At 37.3% G+C, this 21,650-nt stretch overlaps 1 protein-coding gene across 1 annotated transcript in view; it reads right to left on the bottom strand.

Annotated features, from left to right (window-relative positions):
* Window positions 1-16,702: 16,702 nt before the first annotated feature.
* Window positions 16,703-21,650, bottom strand: part of HCN1 (hyperpolarization activated cyclic nucleotide gated potassium channel 1) — a 450,978-nt gene continuing 446,030 nt past the window's right edge. The window contains exon 8 of the mRNA NM_001206580.2: window positions 16,703-18,165. Within this exon, the coding sequence (NP_001193509.1) occupies window positions 17,297-18,165 (869 nt within the window). The 3' untranslated portion in view covers window positions 16,703-17,296. The remainder of the gene's footprint in view (window positions 18,166-21,650) is intronic.

Below are 21,650 nucleotides of genomic sequence, written 5' to 3'. Positions count from 1 at the left end.
TGAGGATATCTTAGTCAATTGGGAGCCACAGGTATATTTGCTTTATTTAAGATGAAAAATATAACTCTATAGTTAACTTTGCATGGTGATGTCTGACTAATGATAATTTTCTTTGACGCAAAAACTTAGAAGCTATAATTCCATGAGATGATTCAACAGTTATTATTGTAGAAGTTCTCAAGTTACAGAAAGTTATTATTATTTTATACATAGATGTTTTTGAAGAACTTAATTTCAGATTTACCCATTATTTCAGATTCAAGACACAATTTTTGGAAGCTAACTTGTGTTGCCAAAAATGCTGAACAATAAAGGATTGTACACTATCTCAAAGAATTTTGGTTTTATATAATATCTTACATGGCAATATTTCTCCAGTTATTCTTTAAGAGAAAGAAGCAAAAAATTTTAATACAGACACCAAATATTTTTTAATTTCTTCTAATATGATATTTAAAGTTATCCTTCATTCATTCAATCAATCATTATTTAAAGAGTAGCTACTATGTAGTCGACACAAGGCTCCGGTTTTTAAAATTTGTGATTTATACAAATCACAATATCATTTGTATAAATCACCAACTTCATTGTAGTTCGAAGCGCAAATTGAACCTCATGTCAGGAGCTCTGCACATTCAGGAGGTCTGCACAAATCTGTTAACTTTTCCATAATATTCAGGCCTCTGCCACCTAATTCATCCTTTACAGTTATCCCTTGGTATCTGTGGGAGATTTGTTCCAGGGATTCCCAGCAGAAACCAAATTTGGAAGATGCTCAAGTCTCTGATATAAAAGTGTTGTATCTGCATATACCCTATACAGTTTCCTTTTGTATACTTTAAATCATTTCTAGATTACCTTTAATATAACGTAACACCTAATACAACGTAAATGCTATGTACATAGTTGCCAGCATGTGGCAAATTCGTTTTGTTTTCTAGAACTTTCTGGATTTTTAAAAATATTTTAATCCAAATTTATGGAGTCCACAGATTTGGAAACCATGGACATAGAGGGTTGATTGTGGAATGACATTGCTTCTAAAAGGTTTTGGTTTTCTACTCAAAGGCATTTGACTACCAAGATTGAAAGTTTTGGGGGTTATAATGAAGTCTTTCCTTATTAGTCTAATACTTCTTCTCTATAAAATTTCTTCCATCCAGTCAAATACACCTGGAAGAATTAAGAGCTAATTCACTTACTTTAAGTTTTTAGTGATAGCAGATCTATTTTACTGCTGGTAAAAATACTGAAAGACTGCAGAACAGCGAAATGCTACAGAACAGGGTAGTTTGATGATTCAGAGATGAATTCACTTTTATCAATTCTACACTAAAATATAAATTGTAGGTTTTGCTTATGCATGACAAGAAGGAACTTATCACTGAGCTAAGAAGTGTGCTAAAAAAATGACTCAAGCAGTAATAATTGGCTAGTGCCAAGAAGAATCAGACATGTTCAGAGCACAGGAAACATTAAAGCTTTTCATGTCATGCTTAATGTCAAAAATTCACATCTATAGGTTTTATGTTAAGCTAAACTACTAGCCTGTACAAGCACTTTATTTTAAGACAAAAAAAGGCCAAAAAAAAGAAAAGTCACACAATATGTGATTGGTGTGTGTAGTAAATTACCTCCCTTAAAATAGCATGTCTCTTTAATAGTTCATAGTTACATAGCAACTAAGTTTAATGTTTAGAAGTAAAGGTAAATTTACTTTCTTCTCTTCTTGCCCTAACAGAGGTTCATTTTCCCCACCCTAATCTCTTCTTGCCCTAACAGAGGTTCATTTTCCCCATCCTAATCTATTTAACCTTAAAGTCTATTTTAGCAACAAACAGTCCATGAAGTGAACAGGTCTGGTCTTCTACCAACAGGTCAAGTATTTGATTCAATAAATGGAGCTAATTTGAGATTCCTGAAAGTTTTAATTTTCAAATTGCATAATTTTTTGATGTTAGTTTTATACTTTTATCACCTCTCTACAGATCTCTAACACAATGTTCACTCAGTAACGCTAAAGCATTCTGACATGAGATGGATATTTTCATATATATATATATATATCACAAAATAATAGTGAGAAGTTTAGATCTTGGCTCCTGCTGGGAACAAAGCTTTAAGGACTGAGTCCAGATAATTTCCTGCAGAGTTTACCCGCTCAAAAGATGTTATGGTTTTGTAACTATAGTAGGAGATTTTAAAGTATCAGTTCTAAAAAATGGACTTATAACTAACCCTGACGAACCTGCTGCCCAGCCAAGAGCCTGAGTTTAAAGGAAAGGGCAGGACAAAAGGTCAAATTCTTAGGGGCAGGATGCTTGCCTTATGCTAGACGAATTGAGTTACACTTAGACACCTACAGAGCTCCGGTTGTACAGTTGTAATCTCTCCCAGAACATCAAATAGAAATAGGCACTAAACACTTTAATTGGATCTGTACTTCAAAGAGGTGAGTACTTGGGGTGTGATGTCTTTCAGAAACCTTCTTCTTCCTAAATACATCATAAAAGACAAGGCTTTATATGTGTAACCAAACTCCTGTGTGTGTGTGTGTTTATGTACTCTCACATTCTAATCATCATCAACTTTAATGACAACATGGTGACTACTGGCATCATTTTACAGGTTCTTATTTTAAAGAGATAAGATTATAATAATGTATAAAACATCCCATGTTGTCATACATGCTGTCCCATCTGGAGCTTCTCCTCTCAGGCACCATGCCTATCTGGCCGTAGGATGAATTCTACTGTCACGAGGTTTTTGTTAGGATCAGGTTCATGCTACCATCTCTGTTTCATGTTCCATGGAGAATCTCTCTGGGACCAGTGTGACAGTGGAGGTTCACTGCCCTTCTGCTATATTACCTATTACAGGACAGATATAAGGAAGAAACCTAGCCAGTAGTAGGATTGATTGATGCTGGAAACACTGGAAATATAGTTGTCAGCTGTTTACAGAGGGCATCTGAAAATACCAGCTGCCTAACACCTGGGTTTCCCTGGTGGCTCAGACGGTAAAGAATCCACCTGCAATGTGGGAGACCTGGTTTCAATCCCTGTGTTGTAAGATACCCTGGAGAAGGGCATAGCAACCCACTCCAGTATTCTTGCCTGGAGAATCCCCATGGGCAGAGGAGACTGGTGGGTCACAGAGAGTTGGACACAACTATGCAACCAAAAACACACACACAATGCCTGTAAGTCTTGGGTCATGAGTAAAGGTATAGTAATTAGAAGCATGAGTTCCCATAGAAAATTAAGATTGCATGCATATGTAGTTCCTTCCTCTGGGAAAGCTAGGCATGAGATATCAGATTCATCTAGTTCATATTCCAAGTAGCCTAGCAGTACTTTTGCCTAGAAAATCCCATGGGTGGAGGAGCCTGGTAGGCTGTAGTCCATGGGGTCGCTAGAGTCAGACACAACTGAGCGACTTCCCTTTCATTTTTCACTTTCATGCATTGGAGAAGGAAATGGCAACCCACTCCAGTGTTCTTGCCTGGAGAATCCCAGGGACAGGGGAGCCTGGTGGGCTGCCATCTATGGGGTCCCACAGAGTCGGACACGACTGAAGCAACTTAGCAGCAGTAGCAGCAGCAGCATGACTTAGAAAATTCTGTTCTTTGCAACTAGAATGTTTGAGGTGAGTCAAAAGTTGGGATAAACTGAAAAACACCAATACAGTATACTAACGCATATATATGGAATTTAGAAAGATGGTAACAATAACCCTGTGTATGAGACAGAAATAGAGACACTGATGTATAGATCAGTCTTATGGACTCTGTGGGAGAGGGAGAGGGTGGGGAGATTTGGGAGGATGGCATTGAAACATGTATAATATCATGTATGAAACGAGTCACCAGTCCATGTTCGATGCATGATACTGGATGCTTGGGGCTGGTGCACTGGGACGACCCAGAGAGAGGGAATGGGGAGGGAGGAGGGAGGAGGGTTCAGGATGGGGAGCACAGGTATACCTGTGGCGGATTCATTTAGATGTTTGGCAAAACTAATACAATATTGTAAAGTTTAAAAATAAAATAAAATTAAAAAAAAAGAAAAGTTTATCTCATATAATACTCCTAATCACCCTGGGAAGCAGAAACCATTTCAATTCTTACTTGTCCAATTATGGAAACTGAAATATAACAGTTTATATAACTCTACCATGGCTCCACAGTGAGGAGAGCCAGTTTTTGTACCTGAAAACTGAGAAAGCACTGAAGATATATAGATATGGCATGAATAAAAGCTAATTTATAAAGCATTGTCCAAATTTATTTATTTTTACAATGTTAACATGCTATTGTTAGCATTAAAAATATTACAAAAAGCAATAAACATGTTGGATTAATGTGAGATTAAGAAACATGGCTGGCTATGGCACCAAAATTCATCCCCAAAAAGGAAATGGTAGTATCTAACATGTATGAATTGCTTCCTATTTCTAGTTAAGAAGCGCCAGGAGGCAGGCTAGGAAAGTCAGTGTGACCAGCAGTAAGTCCATGGATCAGTTCAGTTCAGCTGCTCAGATGTGCCCCACTATTTGTGAACCCATGGACTACAGCACAACAGGACTCCCTGTCCATCACCAACTTCCAGAGTTTACCCAAACTCATATCCATTTAGTTGGTGATGCCATCCAACCATCTCATCCTCTGTCATCCCCTTCTCCTCCTGCCCTCAATCTTTCCCAGCATCAGGGTCTTTTCAAATGAGTCAACTCTTCGCATCAGGTGGCCAAAGTATTGGAGTTTCAGCTTCAACTTCAGTCCTTCAGATGAACACTTAGGACTGATTTCCTTTAGGATGGACTGGTTGGATCTCTTTGCAGTCCAAGGGACTCTCAAGAGTCTTCTCCAACACCACAGTTCAAAAGCATCGATTCTTTGGTGTTCGGCTTTCTTTATAGTCCAACTCTCACATCCATACATGACTACTAGAAAAACCATAGCCTTGTTGAAACAGACCTTTGGTGGCAAAGTAATGTCTCTGCTTTTCAATATGCTGTCTAGGTTGACCACAACTTTCCTTCCAAGGAGCAAGTGTCTTTTAATTTCATGGCTGCAGTCACCATCTGCAGTGATTTTGGAGCCCCCCAAAATAAAGTCAGCCACTGTATCCACTGTTTCGCCATCTATTTGCCATGAAGTGATGGGACCAGATGCCATGATCTTAGTTTTCTGAATGTTGAGCTTTAAGCCAACTTTTTAACTCTCCTCTTTCATTTTCATCAAGAGGCTCTTTAGTTTTTCTTTGCTTTCTGTAATAAGGGTGTTGTCATCTGCATTATCTGAGGTTATTGATATATCTCCTGGCAACCTTGATTCCAGCTTGTGCTTCATCCAGCACATCTGGCATTTTTCATGATGTACTCTGCATATATGTTAAATAAGCAGGGTGACAATATATAGCCTTGACATACTCACTCATTTCCCAATTTGGAACCAGTCTGCTGTTTCATGTCCGGTTCTAACTGTTGCTTCCTGACCTGCATACAGATTTCTCAAGAGACAGGTCAGGGATAGTCATGGGTAAAATTATTAAATATGGAGTTTGTCATCAGTTTCAATGTCTTCACAAAAACTTCAAAATTCTTGGCATGGATGACTCTGTCCATCAACCTCATAACCCTTCACACTGAGATTTGACTAAACTCCAGTATGACTTCTGTTGGCCCAAGTTCATCTCCCTAGAAGCATTCCAGGTCCTTTCAAAATATCTGCCTGAGAAAATTCAGCATTGCCAAAGGAATTTACTGTTTGTTTCAGCCAAAACATGACTATGGGCCTCTCTCTTCCCTTTTCTTAGAGTAGTTACTTCAAAAAACTTGCAACTATAAATCCTATCTCTCCCCTTCGAGACATTAATGCTCTACCAAACCAGACATATTTCCTCAAAGACTTAGAAGTCATCTCTTTGAAATGTAGGCATCTAGAGACATAACTCTTGTCTCTCCTAGTTTCTGTGAGAGGGTAAGAACTATGGTGCACCTGGTTTCAATCGCAAAATTAACTTCTCTCCTGAAGATATAAAAGTTGTTTTTCTATCAAATAAGTGCCAGTCAGCAAAGTACATTGACTACCTCCACCCCTCTTAACATCTTTACTGTTTTTCTTTAGCAAGTATGTGTATATGTACGTGGCTCGGTTGCTTAATCATGTCCGACTCTTTGGGACCCCAAGATCTATAGTCCACCATGATGTGTAGTCCTCTGTCCACAGGATTATCCCAGCCAGAAAAACAGAGTGGATTGTCATTTCCTCCTCCAGGGGATCTTCCCAACCAGGGATCGAATCCGTCCATGTCTCTTACATCTTCTGCATTGGCGGGCCGACTCTTTACCGCTGAGCAACCTTGGAAGCACACTTTGGCATTTAAAAAGCCTCCCACCTTTTCCTTTACCCCTGGTGGGGTTTGAGTGAGCTCAGTTGACACTGAGTCTCTCTCTCCTACTCTATTTGTCTGAATGAAATCTACTTACTGGCATTTCTCTAAAATGCCCTTATAATTTATTTACCTCTTCTAAAACTTTATTTGCCCTGTACTTTTCAAATATTAATCCACATATGGATCACCTGGGGATCTTGTTAAAATCCTAAATCTTGCTTGTAGATACAGGGTAGGATTAGGATTCTGTATGTCTTTCAATCTCCCACATGATACAGATGAATGAATCTACCTTAAGTAGCAAGGCACAGAAGGATGCCTAATTATATTGACTGATAAATCCCTTCTGGCCATTGTTTAATATTCAACTCAATGACGATCTTGCTGATCATGCTGCTTAAAACAGCAAACCCTCCCCAAACCCCTGTCCTGATGTTCCCTTCTCTCTTTCCTGCACTGTTTTTCTCTAAAGCTCTTTCACCATCTGAATTATTATGTATTTTCTTATTTATTTATGATGTATTCCTTTCCAGAAGGATATAAGCTTCACAAAGGAACACATTTATGTCCTTCTTGTCCACAGCCATACATTATCCAGAATACTTCTCACCACAGCATAGGTGCTCAGGGAATGATTTTGGTGAACTCATAGACCATCTAAATTATACATAGAACTAATGGCTTAGTGTGACTGAACCACTAAGGCAACATGTATACAAAAAATGCAAGCAAATGGAGTGATTAAACAGCAAGGATTCTAAGGAACACAGGGGAAATATTATGGATTAAAGGACTAACAGACCTTCCTTAGGTGTCACCATCAAGGTAAGTCCTCTGGCTCTTCAAAGAATCAGCTGCTACTGGGCAGTCTGCAAGGTTGAGTGGTTGATTGTTTAATTAATTATTGCAAAATAAGACCCATGTTCCTTCTTTTTTTTAATGTAAAAATGTTTACTCAATCCAGTTGTTTCTTCTATTTTTGGTTATTTTTAATAACTATATTCTGCATTTTAAATTTTATAAATCTGAAAATAGGAAATCTATAGGAAATAGAGTCCAATTCTTATTTTCAAATTAATCTGACAACTTTTCCTTTGCTGCTGCCTATGCTTACTCACATTTATTCTTCTTAATTCCAAATATTTATTAATACTTTCTATTATAAAATGCACAATTATATAAAAATTAAAGTCCATTCAGCAGTGAGGCTGTTACAGAGAATGCAGCACAAATCCCTGTGCATGCACGCACGCTTGCTTAATCACTTCAGTTGTGTCCGACCCTTTGTGACTCCATGGACTGTAGCTTGCCAGGCTCCTCTGTCCATAAGATTCTCCAGACAAAAATACTGGAGTGGCTTGCCATGCCCTCCTCCACAAATCCCTATACACATCAGTATTTAGGACAATGGTTCTTAACCCTATCTATACATTCTTTTTATAACTAATATTTTGTAATAACCCCATTACTCTTCTGAAATGAGTGTTATTGCTAGAATAAAAAAAAATTAAATGAACATGTTATTTTTTATGTGTAATGTGAATCAGACCTAATAAAAAGATGTTTGTAGTAAAAGAACTTTAAAATTAATGTATAAATAATAATACATAGTTAGAGCAGATTTTATTTCTCTTTCTCCCTATACAAATGCATACACTCTAAGGATTGATACCCATTAGATTGGAACTCTTTACAAAAAGATTTCTGCTGTTGTTAGTACTGTGATACATATCTTTGATAGCATGCAGTTTTGTGTAAGTATACGTAGGATTAGTGGATTTCTTGTTTAAATTCTGTAATCCCCTGACAACCTTTCACTTTTAAGTGTGTTCCAATAGTAGCAGAAACCTTCTGTGCATCCTGCCCTAATCTCCTAGAGATTTCCCTTTCTGCTGAGTCATTCTTGTCCACCAGTGGGTTTGCTACTCTTTCAGTTGAAAGCTGCACTTTGGTTCTTTCCTATTTCTGAATAGGCTGCATTTTCAGATCTTTTCATACTCATAGTTCAATCCACACCCTCTCCTTTCCAATAGTCTACTTTTTTTTTTTTAAGTACCCAGTATTTATATTGATGCTATTCTTAATATCTCATAGATAAGTAAGATTATTTCTGAAACATAGGCATAAAAATAACTCAATGTTTTCCAAAACTTTCTTCCTTCCTAATGTATCCTAGATTTGTAATATGTTGAAACAGAATTCCTACAACCTATGACGTCTTCCTTCACTTTCACCATTATAAGCTAACTAGTTCTGCTTCATAGTTGTATTTGTTACTTATAAAAGCTTTATGACTTCCTTTGAAATGCGTATCTTCATTTAAGGCATACATTTTTAGCTATATTATAAACAAGAACACATGATTATTTGAGATAACAATAATAAAAAAAGTCACTTGTCATAAAAAAATAAGATTACTAGATATTACTAGATATTTGTTAAAAAGGTCCATAGAAAATATCTTTAAAGAGACTGAGCAATCTATGAAAATATAACAGAAGGAAAGTAGGAAAAAATGTGGTACTAAATGAAGACAACAATCTCATAATGACCCAAATTCTATGCCACATATTCTAAAGTCGATCTTCATAAGCTCTTCAATGTCATATTCCTTTTTGTTATTTAGAACTAATAAGGTGACACTCTTCACTATCAAAATGAATATTTAAAACTCTTTTCATGTATATTTTTGATCTCCTTCAGTGTCATTTTCCTCTTTTCATGCTCTGTACTTGAATTGCTTCTTCAATGTATATTGATGGCAAAGTTTGTTTCTTTATGGATTCAAGGCCCTGTAGCCCCTTTGAATCTTAAAACAATATAAAGTGGGGATGTAGAAGTCTTGAATTGTGTTTATGTACTGAAGATTATATTAGGATAGCTTAAGAACTGAGATGTGAAGTGTCTTAGTTTTTGGCTGATCATTTCTAATTTTTCTTGCTCTCAGATCTAAAATAAATGAATAAAGTCAGTTTTCAAAATTCCCAGTCATGCTATCCTTATATAACATAAGCCTTTCAGTCTGGCAAATAACTTCATAATCTGGAGAGATAAAGCATCTTTAGAAATGTCACAACTTTTTTTTTTTTTTGGTTAAGAAACTTTGCTATTTTTGTCATCAGAGAAACATGTTTTCAGAAATAAGCTGAGACAATAGGTTGGAATTACTTATGGATTATTGCAGATACTTAACATTTTGCAGCTATAAACTAATTCCTTTAGGTAGATATTATAGACTGAAGTCACTTTAAAGTGTGTGCAGAAAAGTTTATCATTTACTCTCATACAATATATTTTACAACTTAAAGATATTTCTCAAAACTACTTAGGTAAAGCCTGCCTGCAATGCAGGAGACACAGGTTCAATCCTGGGTCAGGAAGATCCCCTGGAGAAGGAAACGGCAACCCACTCCAGTAATTTTGCCTGGAGAATTCCATGGACAGAAGAGCTTGGTGGGCTCCATGGGGTCACAAAGAGTCGGACAGAACTGAGTGACTAACACTTAGGACCAGAACTTTTTCTGGGACATATTTTACTGTCCTTCTGGAAAGCAGTTAATATTCATAGTAAAATGACTATTTTTCTGACAGACTTTCAGGAAATTAAGATTTTTACTGGGAATATGTCATCACCCACTAGTTCAGTTCAGTTCAGTTGCTCAGTTGTGTCCGACTCTTTGCAACCCCATGAATTGCAGCACGCCAGACCTCCATGTCCATCACCAACTCCCGGAGTTCATTCAAACTCATGTCCATCGAGTCAGTGATGCCATCCTGCCATCTTGTCATCTGTCGTCCCCTTTTACTCCTGCCCCCAATCCCTCCCAGTATCAGAGTCTTTTCCAATGAGTCAACTCTTCACATGAGGTGGCCAAAGTACTGAAATTTCAGCTTTAGCATCATTCCTTCCAAAGAACACTCAGGACTGATCTCCTTCAGAATGGACTGGTTGGATCTCCTTGCAGTCCAAGGGACTCTCAAGAGTCTTCTCCAACACCACAGTTCAAAAGCATCAATTCTTCGGCACTCAGCCTTCTTCACAGTCCAACTCTCACATCCATACATGACTACTGGAAAAAACATAGCCTTGACTAGACGGACCTTTGTTGGCAAAGTAATGTCTTTGCTTTTGAATATACTATCTAGGTTGGTCATAACTTTCCTTCCAAGGAGTAAGCATCTTTTAATTTCATGGCTGCAATCACCATCTGCAGTGATTTTGGAGAAACCCAAAATAAAGTCTAACACTGTTTCCCCGTCTATTTCCCATGAAGTGATGGGACCAGATGCCATGATCTTCATTTTCTGAATGTTGAGCTTTAAGCCAAATTTTTCACTCTTCCTCCTTCACTTTCATCAAGAGGCTTTTTAGTTTCTCTTTACTTTCTGCCATAAGAGTGGTGTCATCTGCATATCTGAGGTGATTGATATTTCTCCCGTCAATCTTGATTCCAGCTTGTGCTTCTTCCAGCCCAGTGTTTCTCATGATGTAAGCAGGGTGACAATATACAGTCTTGACGTACTCCTTTTCCTATTTGGAACCAGTCTGTTGTTCCTTGTCCAGTTCTAACTGTTGCTTCCTGACCTGCATACAGATTTCTCAATAGGCAGGTCAGGTGGTCTGGTATTCCCACCTCTTTCAGAATTTTCCACAGTTTAGTGATCCACACAGTCAAAGGCTTTGGCATAGTCAATAAAGCAGAAATAGATGTTTTTCTGGAACTCTCTTGGTTTTTCCATGATCCAGCAGATGGCAATTTGATCTCTGGTTCTTATAAAGGGGTTAATAACCTTTAACCAGGGGCTTCCTGGTGGCGCCAGTGGTAAAGAATCTGCTTGTCAATGCAGGAGACATAAGAGAAGCACCTTTGATCCCTGGGTCAGGAAAATCCCCTGGAGGAGAGCATGGCAACCTATTCCAGAATTCTTGCTTGGAGAATTCCATGGACAGATGAGCCTGGTGTGTTACAGTCCATAAGGTCACAAAGAGTCAGACATGACTGAAGTGACTTAGCGCATGCACACACACATACAATCTTTATTTAACCAGATAATTTTCTAAAAAAAATTGTTGTTGAAATTATATTTTAATTTTTATTTACAAAATAGTTCTATCTAGATGGAATCTTTGAACTGGTTTACTCAGAACTCTCTTGTCAAGTTTGAGCTAAAATTTTGATATACATTTGTTATTCATTTATATGACAAATTATTTTAATAAAAACATAAAGTCTGAGAGCTTGTCAACATTCATATCTTGGAGTAATTAGAAAAATCATATAGTAGATTTATGTTTATGTTGTTTATATAAAGGCTAATAATAAACTAACTTGGTAAAGACTAAGTGTTCACTATAAGTTTCAGTTTAAGAAGCTATTATCTGAGAGTTTCAAATATTAAGAAATTAAAATTCAATACCATTTATTCACAGAAATATATGATGTCATATGTATGGTAAATAATCATCCCTTCAAAAAGAACCATGCAAAATAAGCCCAAATCAATAGATTTGATCATTGTTTTTCTGTTAGTGTAAAGACAGATACTTACACTGGATTTAAAGCTATAGTTGTTTAGTTACTAAGTCATTCCAACTCTGAGACCCCAGACTTGTAGCTGGCCAGGCTCCTCTATCCATGAGATTTTCCAGGCAAGAATACTGAAGTGGCTTGCCATTTCCTTCTCCAGGGGATCTTTCCAACCCAGGGATCGAACCTGTGACTCTTATGTCTCTTGCATTGGCAGGCAGATTCTTTATCACTGAGCCACCAGGGAAGCAAACATTTAGAATCTAGACAGTCTGAATTTGGGAAGCTATACATATTTAAAGAGTCATGGAACATGCCTAGAAGGCTTTTAAAGATCACTTATGAGCCACACACATAAAAGTAACCACAATTGTTTTTGATTGCAAAAGTGATGCCAAACTAGGTGATTTATTGTATTAAGAAAATTGAACTTCAAATGAGTTTTGACTGCTTTCCAAATTGGAATTTACTGTTATCAAGTAGAGGACAGTTGGGGATATTCACATCAACTTGCTACCAGTCCTTAGATTGTTCTGGGGGTCAAACATATTTTGATTCATTCTACTGGCTTTGCGATACATGTTTAATGTTTTAAGGTAATTACTGTGAAAAGGACAATCACTTGAATCTTTCCATATGCTTGTTTACAAGCCAGTATTGTTAATAAAGACTTGATTTTTGGCATGGAGTCATATGCAGACTATATGGTATATTGTGTATGTAAGTTTTTCATCCATTTAATACTATTTAATATTTCTCAAATGAAATACTTCATTATGTTAAATAGCTGAATATCACCTTTTGAGCAACTCAGAACTATATGTACCTTCTCAATACAATTGAGGGGATAATCAAGTCTGAAAAGCAATCAAGTATTACAAAATCACTAAGATTTTCTTCTAAACAATTGTAATAAAATTATCTTTTTTGGGGGGCAGATTTGTGAATATGCCATAAAATTTTTCCTGTAAAGAAAAGTTCATGCTTTTCACACCCTAAAGCTATGAAGGAAATGATGAAGAACAGAATGACATATTAATGGAAATGTCAATTGTTCCCAATGAAGGAAAACTGGTGAAAAACTCCAAAATGTGAGGAGGAGCAATACGGCCAGTCTGCTTCTACATCCTTCATGAATTTAGGCAAAGTACTTCCTACTTTCTTTGTTCACTTTTAAAAGCAGAGATTCTCATCATGCTTAACTTCACTGTTGGCCAGTTATATAAATCATAGATGCTATTTTTATAAAATGGAAGGAATCAAAATTATGTAAGAAAGTCACTGCTTTCAAGTCCCAGTAGCAGGTATACCTAACCCTGAATACAGCAAATCTTTGTTTCATCCTGTTTTCCTGGAAAAAGGACAGAGTGAATAAAGTTATAGAAGTAACAAAGCCAGTCACACTTTTAAAAAATTTCTGACCATTCCTTTCAGCTATTGATGCTCAGCATCCAATTATCCTGTAAGTACCTCATTTCATTCATATTGTACAATATAAGTAATTTTTCAAATAGAGTATGTAGTTACAAACAAAATAATCACACCTGGGTTTCATGGCACATATTCTAGAAGGAGGGGAAGGAAATGGCAACCCATTCCAGTATTCTTGCCTAGAGACTCCTGTGGATGGAGGAGCCTGGTCAGCTGCTGTCCATTGGGTCGCACAGAGTCGGGCACGACTGAAGCGACTTGGTATGCATGGCATTCTGGAAGGATGGAGGCAGAAGGGACAGAAACCTTGTTTAAAGAGCTTAATGTTGTAAATGATGAAATGATGATAGTGAGATCCACAGCAGCAAAGTAGCATAGTGAAATTAACACATATAAACACACAAGGTGAAAAAGGAGGTGTGGAGTCTTTAAAAATAGGCTTGAAAGATAGTACAGATCGTTCGCATTTTGAAGTGTAAATAATTCAAGATTTGAAATAATACATCTAAAACTCAAAACACATCACATTGCTTAGATCATCCAAGTCCATTAGTTTATTCTAGCAATTTGACTGAGTACTTTGTAGTGTCTTGCAGATGTTACGTTCTTTTTTTGTAAATGGAAAAACAGCCACCTACAGAAAGTGAGGCAGCATTCACTTAAGGAGTGGTGACAGAGACAGGGAGACAGGCCATTTATTTGCTGACTATAATCTATTTCCACTCCTGCTATTTCTGCTTAACACTTTTGAGAATCCTTCACTCATTGTAATATACTCTGTCTCAAGCTTTTAGGTCTGATTCAAAATTCATTTGCATATGGAGATTCTGTCACTATCCAGTTTTTAGAAGACTGATGGCTATCATAAAATAGGTTTGTATATGTAAATTATAGGGCAATTATTTCTCATCCCCATATCCAATAAAGCACAGAAATATTTGTGTTTTGAATTTGGATAAAACCACATGCTAAGAAAGTACAGCGTGAAGAAGGAAAAAAACTCAACTTGTACAGTATAGAAGGGGAAAAAAAACAGGGATAGCTGGAAAATCCATGTTCTATTTAAGTGCTTTTCTTTCTATAGTTAGAGAATACCTATAATTAATTTTATGATGATTATCAAGTAAAAGCCCTCTTGGACATCTGATGATATAAAGACAGAAAGACAGAGGCAAATCTATACTCTTAAATAAAATGTTTGACTAGTGTATATTGATAAAATAAAATGTTCATGATTTTAGTTTATTTGTTGTTGAATTTATTAACAATCTTTATATATATATATTTATATATGTATGGCTTTGAGCAAAGACAAAAGAAATTCTCTAATCATCCCTGATCATACAGTTGTTGTGAGAATCAGCTATTCTACTATTTTCCCAGCAGCAGAAAGATCAATCTTTTCAGTAATACATTTCTTTCTGTACAGTTTAAAACTCCATACTTATGGGCTTAACTATGTACATAGAAAAGTGGTCACTTTTCAACTAGTAATGAACTTTTATGTTACAGGAATGTGAGTCAATTTTCTTCTTAACCTAAGTATATATATTCATACATATATATGTATATAATTTACCCTGTACCACTTTATTAGTTTAACATATAAACCTTAGGGTTCTTTTTTTTGTCCATTCTATTACAAAGTGAATAAAAACTTTATGGTTGCACTGAAAGACCATGCAATTCAATTTTGCTTATGTTTCTCAATAGTGCTCAAAATAAAAAACCAAACATTTATATATATAAAAATATTTCGCTACCAAACCCATTAGTTCTATCAAATGTAAACCTTTAATAATTTAAAGGACCAATAATGATCTTAATAAATTGAAGTTAATTATCAGTATTTTAATAAAATAAAGGAGTTTTGTACTGATATGTAAATGGTCTTGCAGCTTCCCCATAGGTCCTAGGTAGACTGAACAATCCCTTTCTTACACACTCCATCATAGGTCACCAGCATGTTCATGATTACACATTGTCTAGCACTGTTGATTCCTTTCACACAAGCTAGAATTTGTTAGAAATTAAACATAACAACTCATTTTGGTATTATAAGTATTATATCCATAAAAGGCATAACAGGCAGCATGGATCCATTTTAGAGTTTTGCTTTTGTTTTCTGTCCTCAAGTCTGTCTGGAGGCCCTGCCCCATTTAGTGCATGATCTTTGTTAAATTCTTCTTAAATGCATCGCCAGTGTCAGAGATACGGAAGATCTCCACTTTAGGTCATTCTCTTAACTCGGGTTATTTACAGAAGTCTGTTATTGGGAATCTTCCAATTGTGTTCCAGTCATCCACCATATTCGAGGGGTGTGTTAGGCACAAATGATTTCTAAGGGACTTCTTTGAGAAGAAGCAGATGTTCACAGATCATGAACAGAGTTAAGGAAACATACAAACAACACAAAAACAAAACGATGCTTACAGACATTGACTTTGACCTCCTGCTTAATGTCACCAGGTCTGTACTTTTTTCAGCACATCTAAAATAACAAAGCTCCTTTCTAAGGACTATGTTAGTCACCACATTCCTTAAGATTTACTAACCATTTAGTTTAGTTAACAATACACAAAGAGCAAGTATATGTTCCCAAACAGATGATCTATAGTGTATTTATTTTTTTAAATTAACACCACAGTAAACTACCAACTACAGTGAAAGACACAGAACACACTGGCAACTCCAAATCAAGCTGTAGTTTACAAATTTCATTTAAATGATAAAGATAATAACAACATTAAATGAAAGTGAAAACCTCACTTCTAGACTTAAGTCAGAGATCCAAGTCAGCCTTACAGGAATTTTAGGATAGGCAATTAATGAATGGTTATACTTTTCTAGAAATGAGAAATACTGTAAGCTTTCCCCTACAATGACTGCTTTGAACCTACTTTTTTTCCCCAAAGCATGCAGGGCCTATTTTCAGATGCTTGATTATGGCAAGAAAGAAGAAAAGTAATGATTTTTGGTATAATACAAGCAATTTGTAGAACCAAGCATACAATTTTGCATAAAACACTGCAGGTTAAAAGAATATTGTAGGTTTCAAGCCATTGCATTACAGTTGAATAATTGTCACAATTAGGTTTTGTAAAATTTAAAACTCTAAGTTTTGAAGTGAAGCAGTAAAACTAAATTCTTAAACAATGATTTTTACCTTCATACAGCACAGAAGAACTATTTTTATTTGGGTTGAAACAGTTATTTACAGCTAACATTGATTGAGTCTTGGTAAAAGTCTGATAACGCTTGAAGAGAAATATCCCTTCAGCTTTCTAAAATATCAATGAACATGTTTGAGGTTAGAGATAGTCATATCTCTATGACTATGGAGATCATAGCCAATGCTAGTCTCCTACCATGGCCAAGCATATGGTGTGTTCTTTAACCTAATTCAAAATTCAAAGCACCAAAATACAATTTAGATTTAGAAAATGGGATCTGCTATTTAATCCTCTGTAATTAATGGTTAACAATTTAGATGCAGAGACACAGCTAATGAGAACAGTTTTGATTGGTGCTATTCAGCTCACTTGAGTTGCCTTTTTAAAATCAGAGTTTTGTTTCCACGGAATCCAAGAACTCTTCATAAAATAGAGAAATACATATATCAAAGGAATTAAGTAAAAGTAGGTTAAAAATAAATAATCTTACAACAACATTTGAAATCCTTTAATGATTTAAAGAAAGGAAGACATGTAACACTGAATGCTAAACAAGTCTTTTGAACTTCTCTTGAGATTTTCAGATATAGGTTTAATAGCATATTTATATATATATATATTTTACATTTTGCATGTAGGCCAGAGCTGTCTAAAATCTCTCTTCATAGTAGGCTAGAGGGATCTATCAGGAGATAGAATAAAATCAAATCTGAGAAGCGCCTCAGTTCGTTAGAGTATTTCTTTCTGCTTTGACAATCAGCAGGGATCATAAATTTGAAGCAAATCGTGGCTTTTCTGCCTCTGAGTCTGTAGTTAAGACTGAGGGCGCCTCCCTCGGATGAGCGGCTGCTGGTGGAGGGGGGGCCGGGGGGACTCCTCGATTGGGGGGGATGGCTCCCGATGACATCTGTCGGAACAGGGTGACTCGCTGGGGGACGGTGCCCCTGCCCCCTGCCTGCAGGCCCGAGCCGTGGACCGTGGTCACGGGTTGAGGGATGGAGGCCAGGGACTCGCCCACAGTGGGATGCGGTCTGGAGATCAGGGTGGAGACCTCGTGGGGCAGCGAGGGCTGCGAGGCCGAGAGGGGCCTGACTTCTCGGGTCAGGCTGGTGTTGTGAAGCGCCTGCGTGCTCTTGTGCACTTCGTTTTTCGGTGTGGAGCTGCCGGGGGTCTGTGGAGGTTGGGGTGGCTGCTGGGGCTGCGGTGGCTGCTGAACCTGCTGCTGCTGAATGAGGGACAACTGGGAAGCCGTGGGGGAGGCATAGTGGAAAGTTCGAGTGGCTAGCGGGCTCTGTACAGGAGGGCTGCAGACAGCGGTGGTGTAGGAGCAGGGCGAGAGGATGGCTGACGGCTGGGGGGTCTGGGTGCTGGGGCTGGGGGAGTGCAGGTTGCTATGAGACAGACTGGTGGCTGTGTACACTGGCGGTGACTGTGTCCTCAGGCGAGAGGTCGGGGTAGTAGTTGAAGAGGTGGAATTCAGGGCTGTCATTTGAGGGTAATTGAGGGGAGGGATTGCCTGCACCATTTCCCTGTCGTGTTTCACAATCTGCTTCAGGATCTCGTTCTCCTGATTGTTGAAAACACCCGTGTTCAGATCCTTCTGGAACTTTTGCAGGAGAATTGAATTTTTCTTCCCTGTCAGCGAAAGGAAGATAGGCACTTAGAAAGTCTACAAATGACTGATGACAACTCCAAGCACCAGTGGCTCCTGCAAACAGGACGATGGCAGTGTTTCATTGAAGAAGCTTAAAAGTTGAGCACTTACCTTTAGACACCAAATAGAAACGCACCTCCTGCCTCTCATGCTTCCTGTATCTTTCTGAAACGTCTTACCTTCCACAGGAGTCAAGTTGAAAAGTCTGTAATATGGCAAAAGCCATCTTACTGAAGAAATGGAGAAATGAAGAAACAGCCTGAGGGCTACCCTGAGAGAAAACAGGGCACTTGGAACAGGATGGGTCTGACAGCAAGATTTCAGTTTCAAGTTCCTTTATCAAGAAAAGTCAATGGAAAACATACTATGTGACAAGCACTCTGCCCAAGGCTTTTGTTGTTCTCCAGTTGCCAAGTCCTGTCTGACTCTTTGTGACCCTGTGGAGTGCAGCACGCCAGGCTTCCCTGTCTTTAGGCAGATTTATTTTATTTAATCCTCAACTCTTTGAAGTAGGTGTGCTTATAATTCTACTTCACCTAAAAGGAGACTGGAACATAGAAAGGTTAAGACCAATGCCCAACAAAACATGGTTAATAAGTGACAGAGCTGGGCAAGGAAACCAGTAGCTCTGACAAGAGATTGTCTACAGACTATGAAGCAGCAGCATCTGTGTCATATGAGTGTTTGCTGGAAATGAAGTCTCCTGGGTCTCATCCACTTGTTGCACCAGGTGCTGCCTTTTACTCTGATGTTTGGGGGACTGTTACATGCATGTCTGAGAAAGAAAGGCCTTTGCTTTTGACCAGTGCCCTATACCAGTGATTCTCTGCTCTATCTGTGTATTTATCTCATTGCTGGAGTGATAAGAGTTACTGATTTCCAGCTGTACCCTAACAACTAAATGAGAATAGCCAGACAAGGATCCAGATTTTGGTACTTTATAATCAGATTTTGTCAGAGGATTCTTATGTGCAGCCAGATAGAGAACTTTTTCATAATCTTTCCTCTTCTGAGAGGTTGTTGTGAGGATCAAGGGGCGCTGATGTATGGCAAGTGCTTAGCTCCTTCTAGAACCTCAATAAGCACTGTCTCTTCTTGCTATTGTCTTTGGTTTGCATTAACAAGACATTCTTTGGAAAAATAATAATTAGCATCAATTGTAGGGTGATGAAAAGGGGGAAAAATAGTGATTTTTTAAATGACATCAATAAAATAATACCTTTGTAAATATGGTAACTGAAAAATAAATCAATTTGCCATATCACTAAATAAAGTATCACATCTAAACTAACAAGGAATATATTTGAATAGAAATGTGGTGTTATATTTTACTTGGCTGCTGGGAAAGGTAATCATTTAAAATGACTGTCAATATGAACAGTTACTTCTCTTTTTACAGAATTGTCCTAATTTCCCAAAGAACAAAGACTTCTACTTTAGTAGAAAATATAAATTCTTACTTAGCATATTCCCTTTATCTACAGTATATGCATTTATAAGCAATGACCCCAAAACTGAGAAGGATACTTTTTTGTGGTCATATGAATAGTCAACATTTCATAATCTGAGTATCTGGGCCCTTGTGGAAAAATACTATAACTTTTAATGCACTGTTGGAATTTTGTGAAGATTAAAAATGCAAATACTGGTGCTCACTTGCAATTTTATTGCCTGTATTATGGAATGAAAATAATTTCATGCAAATTTTTCTTATAAAAATTAATTGTAGTAAATTATATGAGAGAGATGCTCTATCAGAGTAACAAAGTCTCTGTTGAGATACCTTGATTTTGATGCTTTTCAAAATGTGGCTAGTTGGCTTAGGAAAAAACTCATATGTTCAGAAATTAGTCTCTGGTTCTACCATGAACACTCACGTACCACAAAGAGGGAAGTTATTTTCAATTTAAGTAAAGATGCTTTCAGGAACACTCATGTCTTTCATGAGCACTGTCTCCTGGACACTCCGTCCTGTTACAGCCTCTAAGTGATGGTTTTTAATATGTGTGTTGTGTCTAGTGTTCATGTGTGCTCAGTCATGTCTGACTCCTTCCAGCCCCATGGACTGTAGCCCTCCTGGCTCCTCTGTCCATGGGATTTCCCTGATAAGAATACTGGAGTGGGTTGCCATTTCCTTCTCCTGGGGATCTTCCTGACCCAGGGATTGAATCCGCATCTCTGTGTCTCCTGAATTGGCGGGTGGATTCTATTACTCGTTATTATTGTACCACCTGGGAAGCCTTGTTGTGTCCATAATGGTAATGCCCAAATACTACCTTTACTTGTCCTAACCAAATTTCAGATCCTTATGCAGTCTTCTGTCCTACTAATATAGAGGAAAAGAAAGATGTAAAGTGCAGAAGAAAAGCTAACATAACTGTAACATCAATCAAAAGTCCTTACCTTTAATAAGAATGAAGCAGTTGAAGTACCTCTTTGTTTACTTTTCAGTGATCCCAACCCCATCTCCTTTGAGTTCATTGATTCCTTCATCCCTCCCTAACTCTCTTCAACAATATTCATTGTGTACTAGGTACTGTGAATGTAATAGTGAATTAGACATGATCTCTTCATTCATAAAGCTTAGCATCTCTAGAGCAATTTAAATAATAAAAGCTGTACTGTGATGGAGGAACATCCCAGGGGTATGGGAGAACATATCCAGGGTGCTCATACTATTAAGGAGGAGTGGAAGGTCATAGGTTTCTACAGGGAAATGATGTTTAAATTGAACTATGAAGGCTAGTAGAGTTAAGCTGGGAAAGGGAGCAGAGAAGGGTCTGGTCGGGGAGGAGAATTTGGGTGTGGAAAATGAATGCATACCACCTTCTGACATCAGAATGTTCCAGCATATCTTGGGAAGTTAACAGCAAGCCAATCTGATCTAATTTTACAATGGCAATTATTCAGATGTTTAAACTAGTATAACTAGTAAGGCCTTATATATCAATATTTTAATTTGAGAGCAGGAAAGATTTTAAAATAAGTTGATGTTTGCAAAATAAAGCATCTATGTGGGCAGTTCTATTAAGGCTTTTTCTGCTTGAGTCTGTATTACAAACATTAACGTTTCTACTGTGACAAGTAAAATGCACAATTCTTTTCAATTCTTAATATAAGAATAAATGTAATGTTGACCCTTAAAATTAAAAAAAAAACTTGTGATAAAATATAGTTTGTAATGTAGACTCATACTATTGTATTTTTAGTTCTATTTTAATGCCATCTAGAATTTGTAATCATTGGTTTTACCTTTTGGTATCACTGAGGAAATCAGACTGTGAAGCTAGTAAAAACAGAGATGAATAAACAAACCTAGAATACTTAGACGAGAAAGTTAGTGCCTCAGATCTTTCTAGAAATATGGCTACAGCTAATTGCTGTTTCTATGCTAGTTAATAAGCAATCTGTAAACTAGCATTTGGGACTTATGACTGCAAATATATACTCAACCACTAGATTAAAA

This window comes from Bos taurus, chromosome 20 (genome assembly GCF_002263795.3).
Source record: "Bos taurus isolate L1 Dominette 01449 registration number 42190680 breed Hereford chromosome 20, ARS-UCD2.0, whole genome shotgun sequence".
NCBI lineage: Eukaryota > Metazoa > Chordata > Mammalia > Artiodactyla > Bovidae > Bos > Bos taurus.
This window is presented reverse-complemented; position numbering and strand designations above follow the sequence as displayed.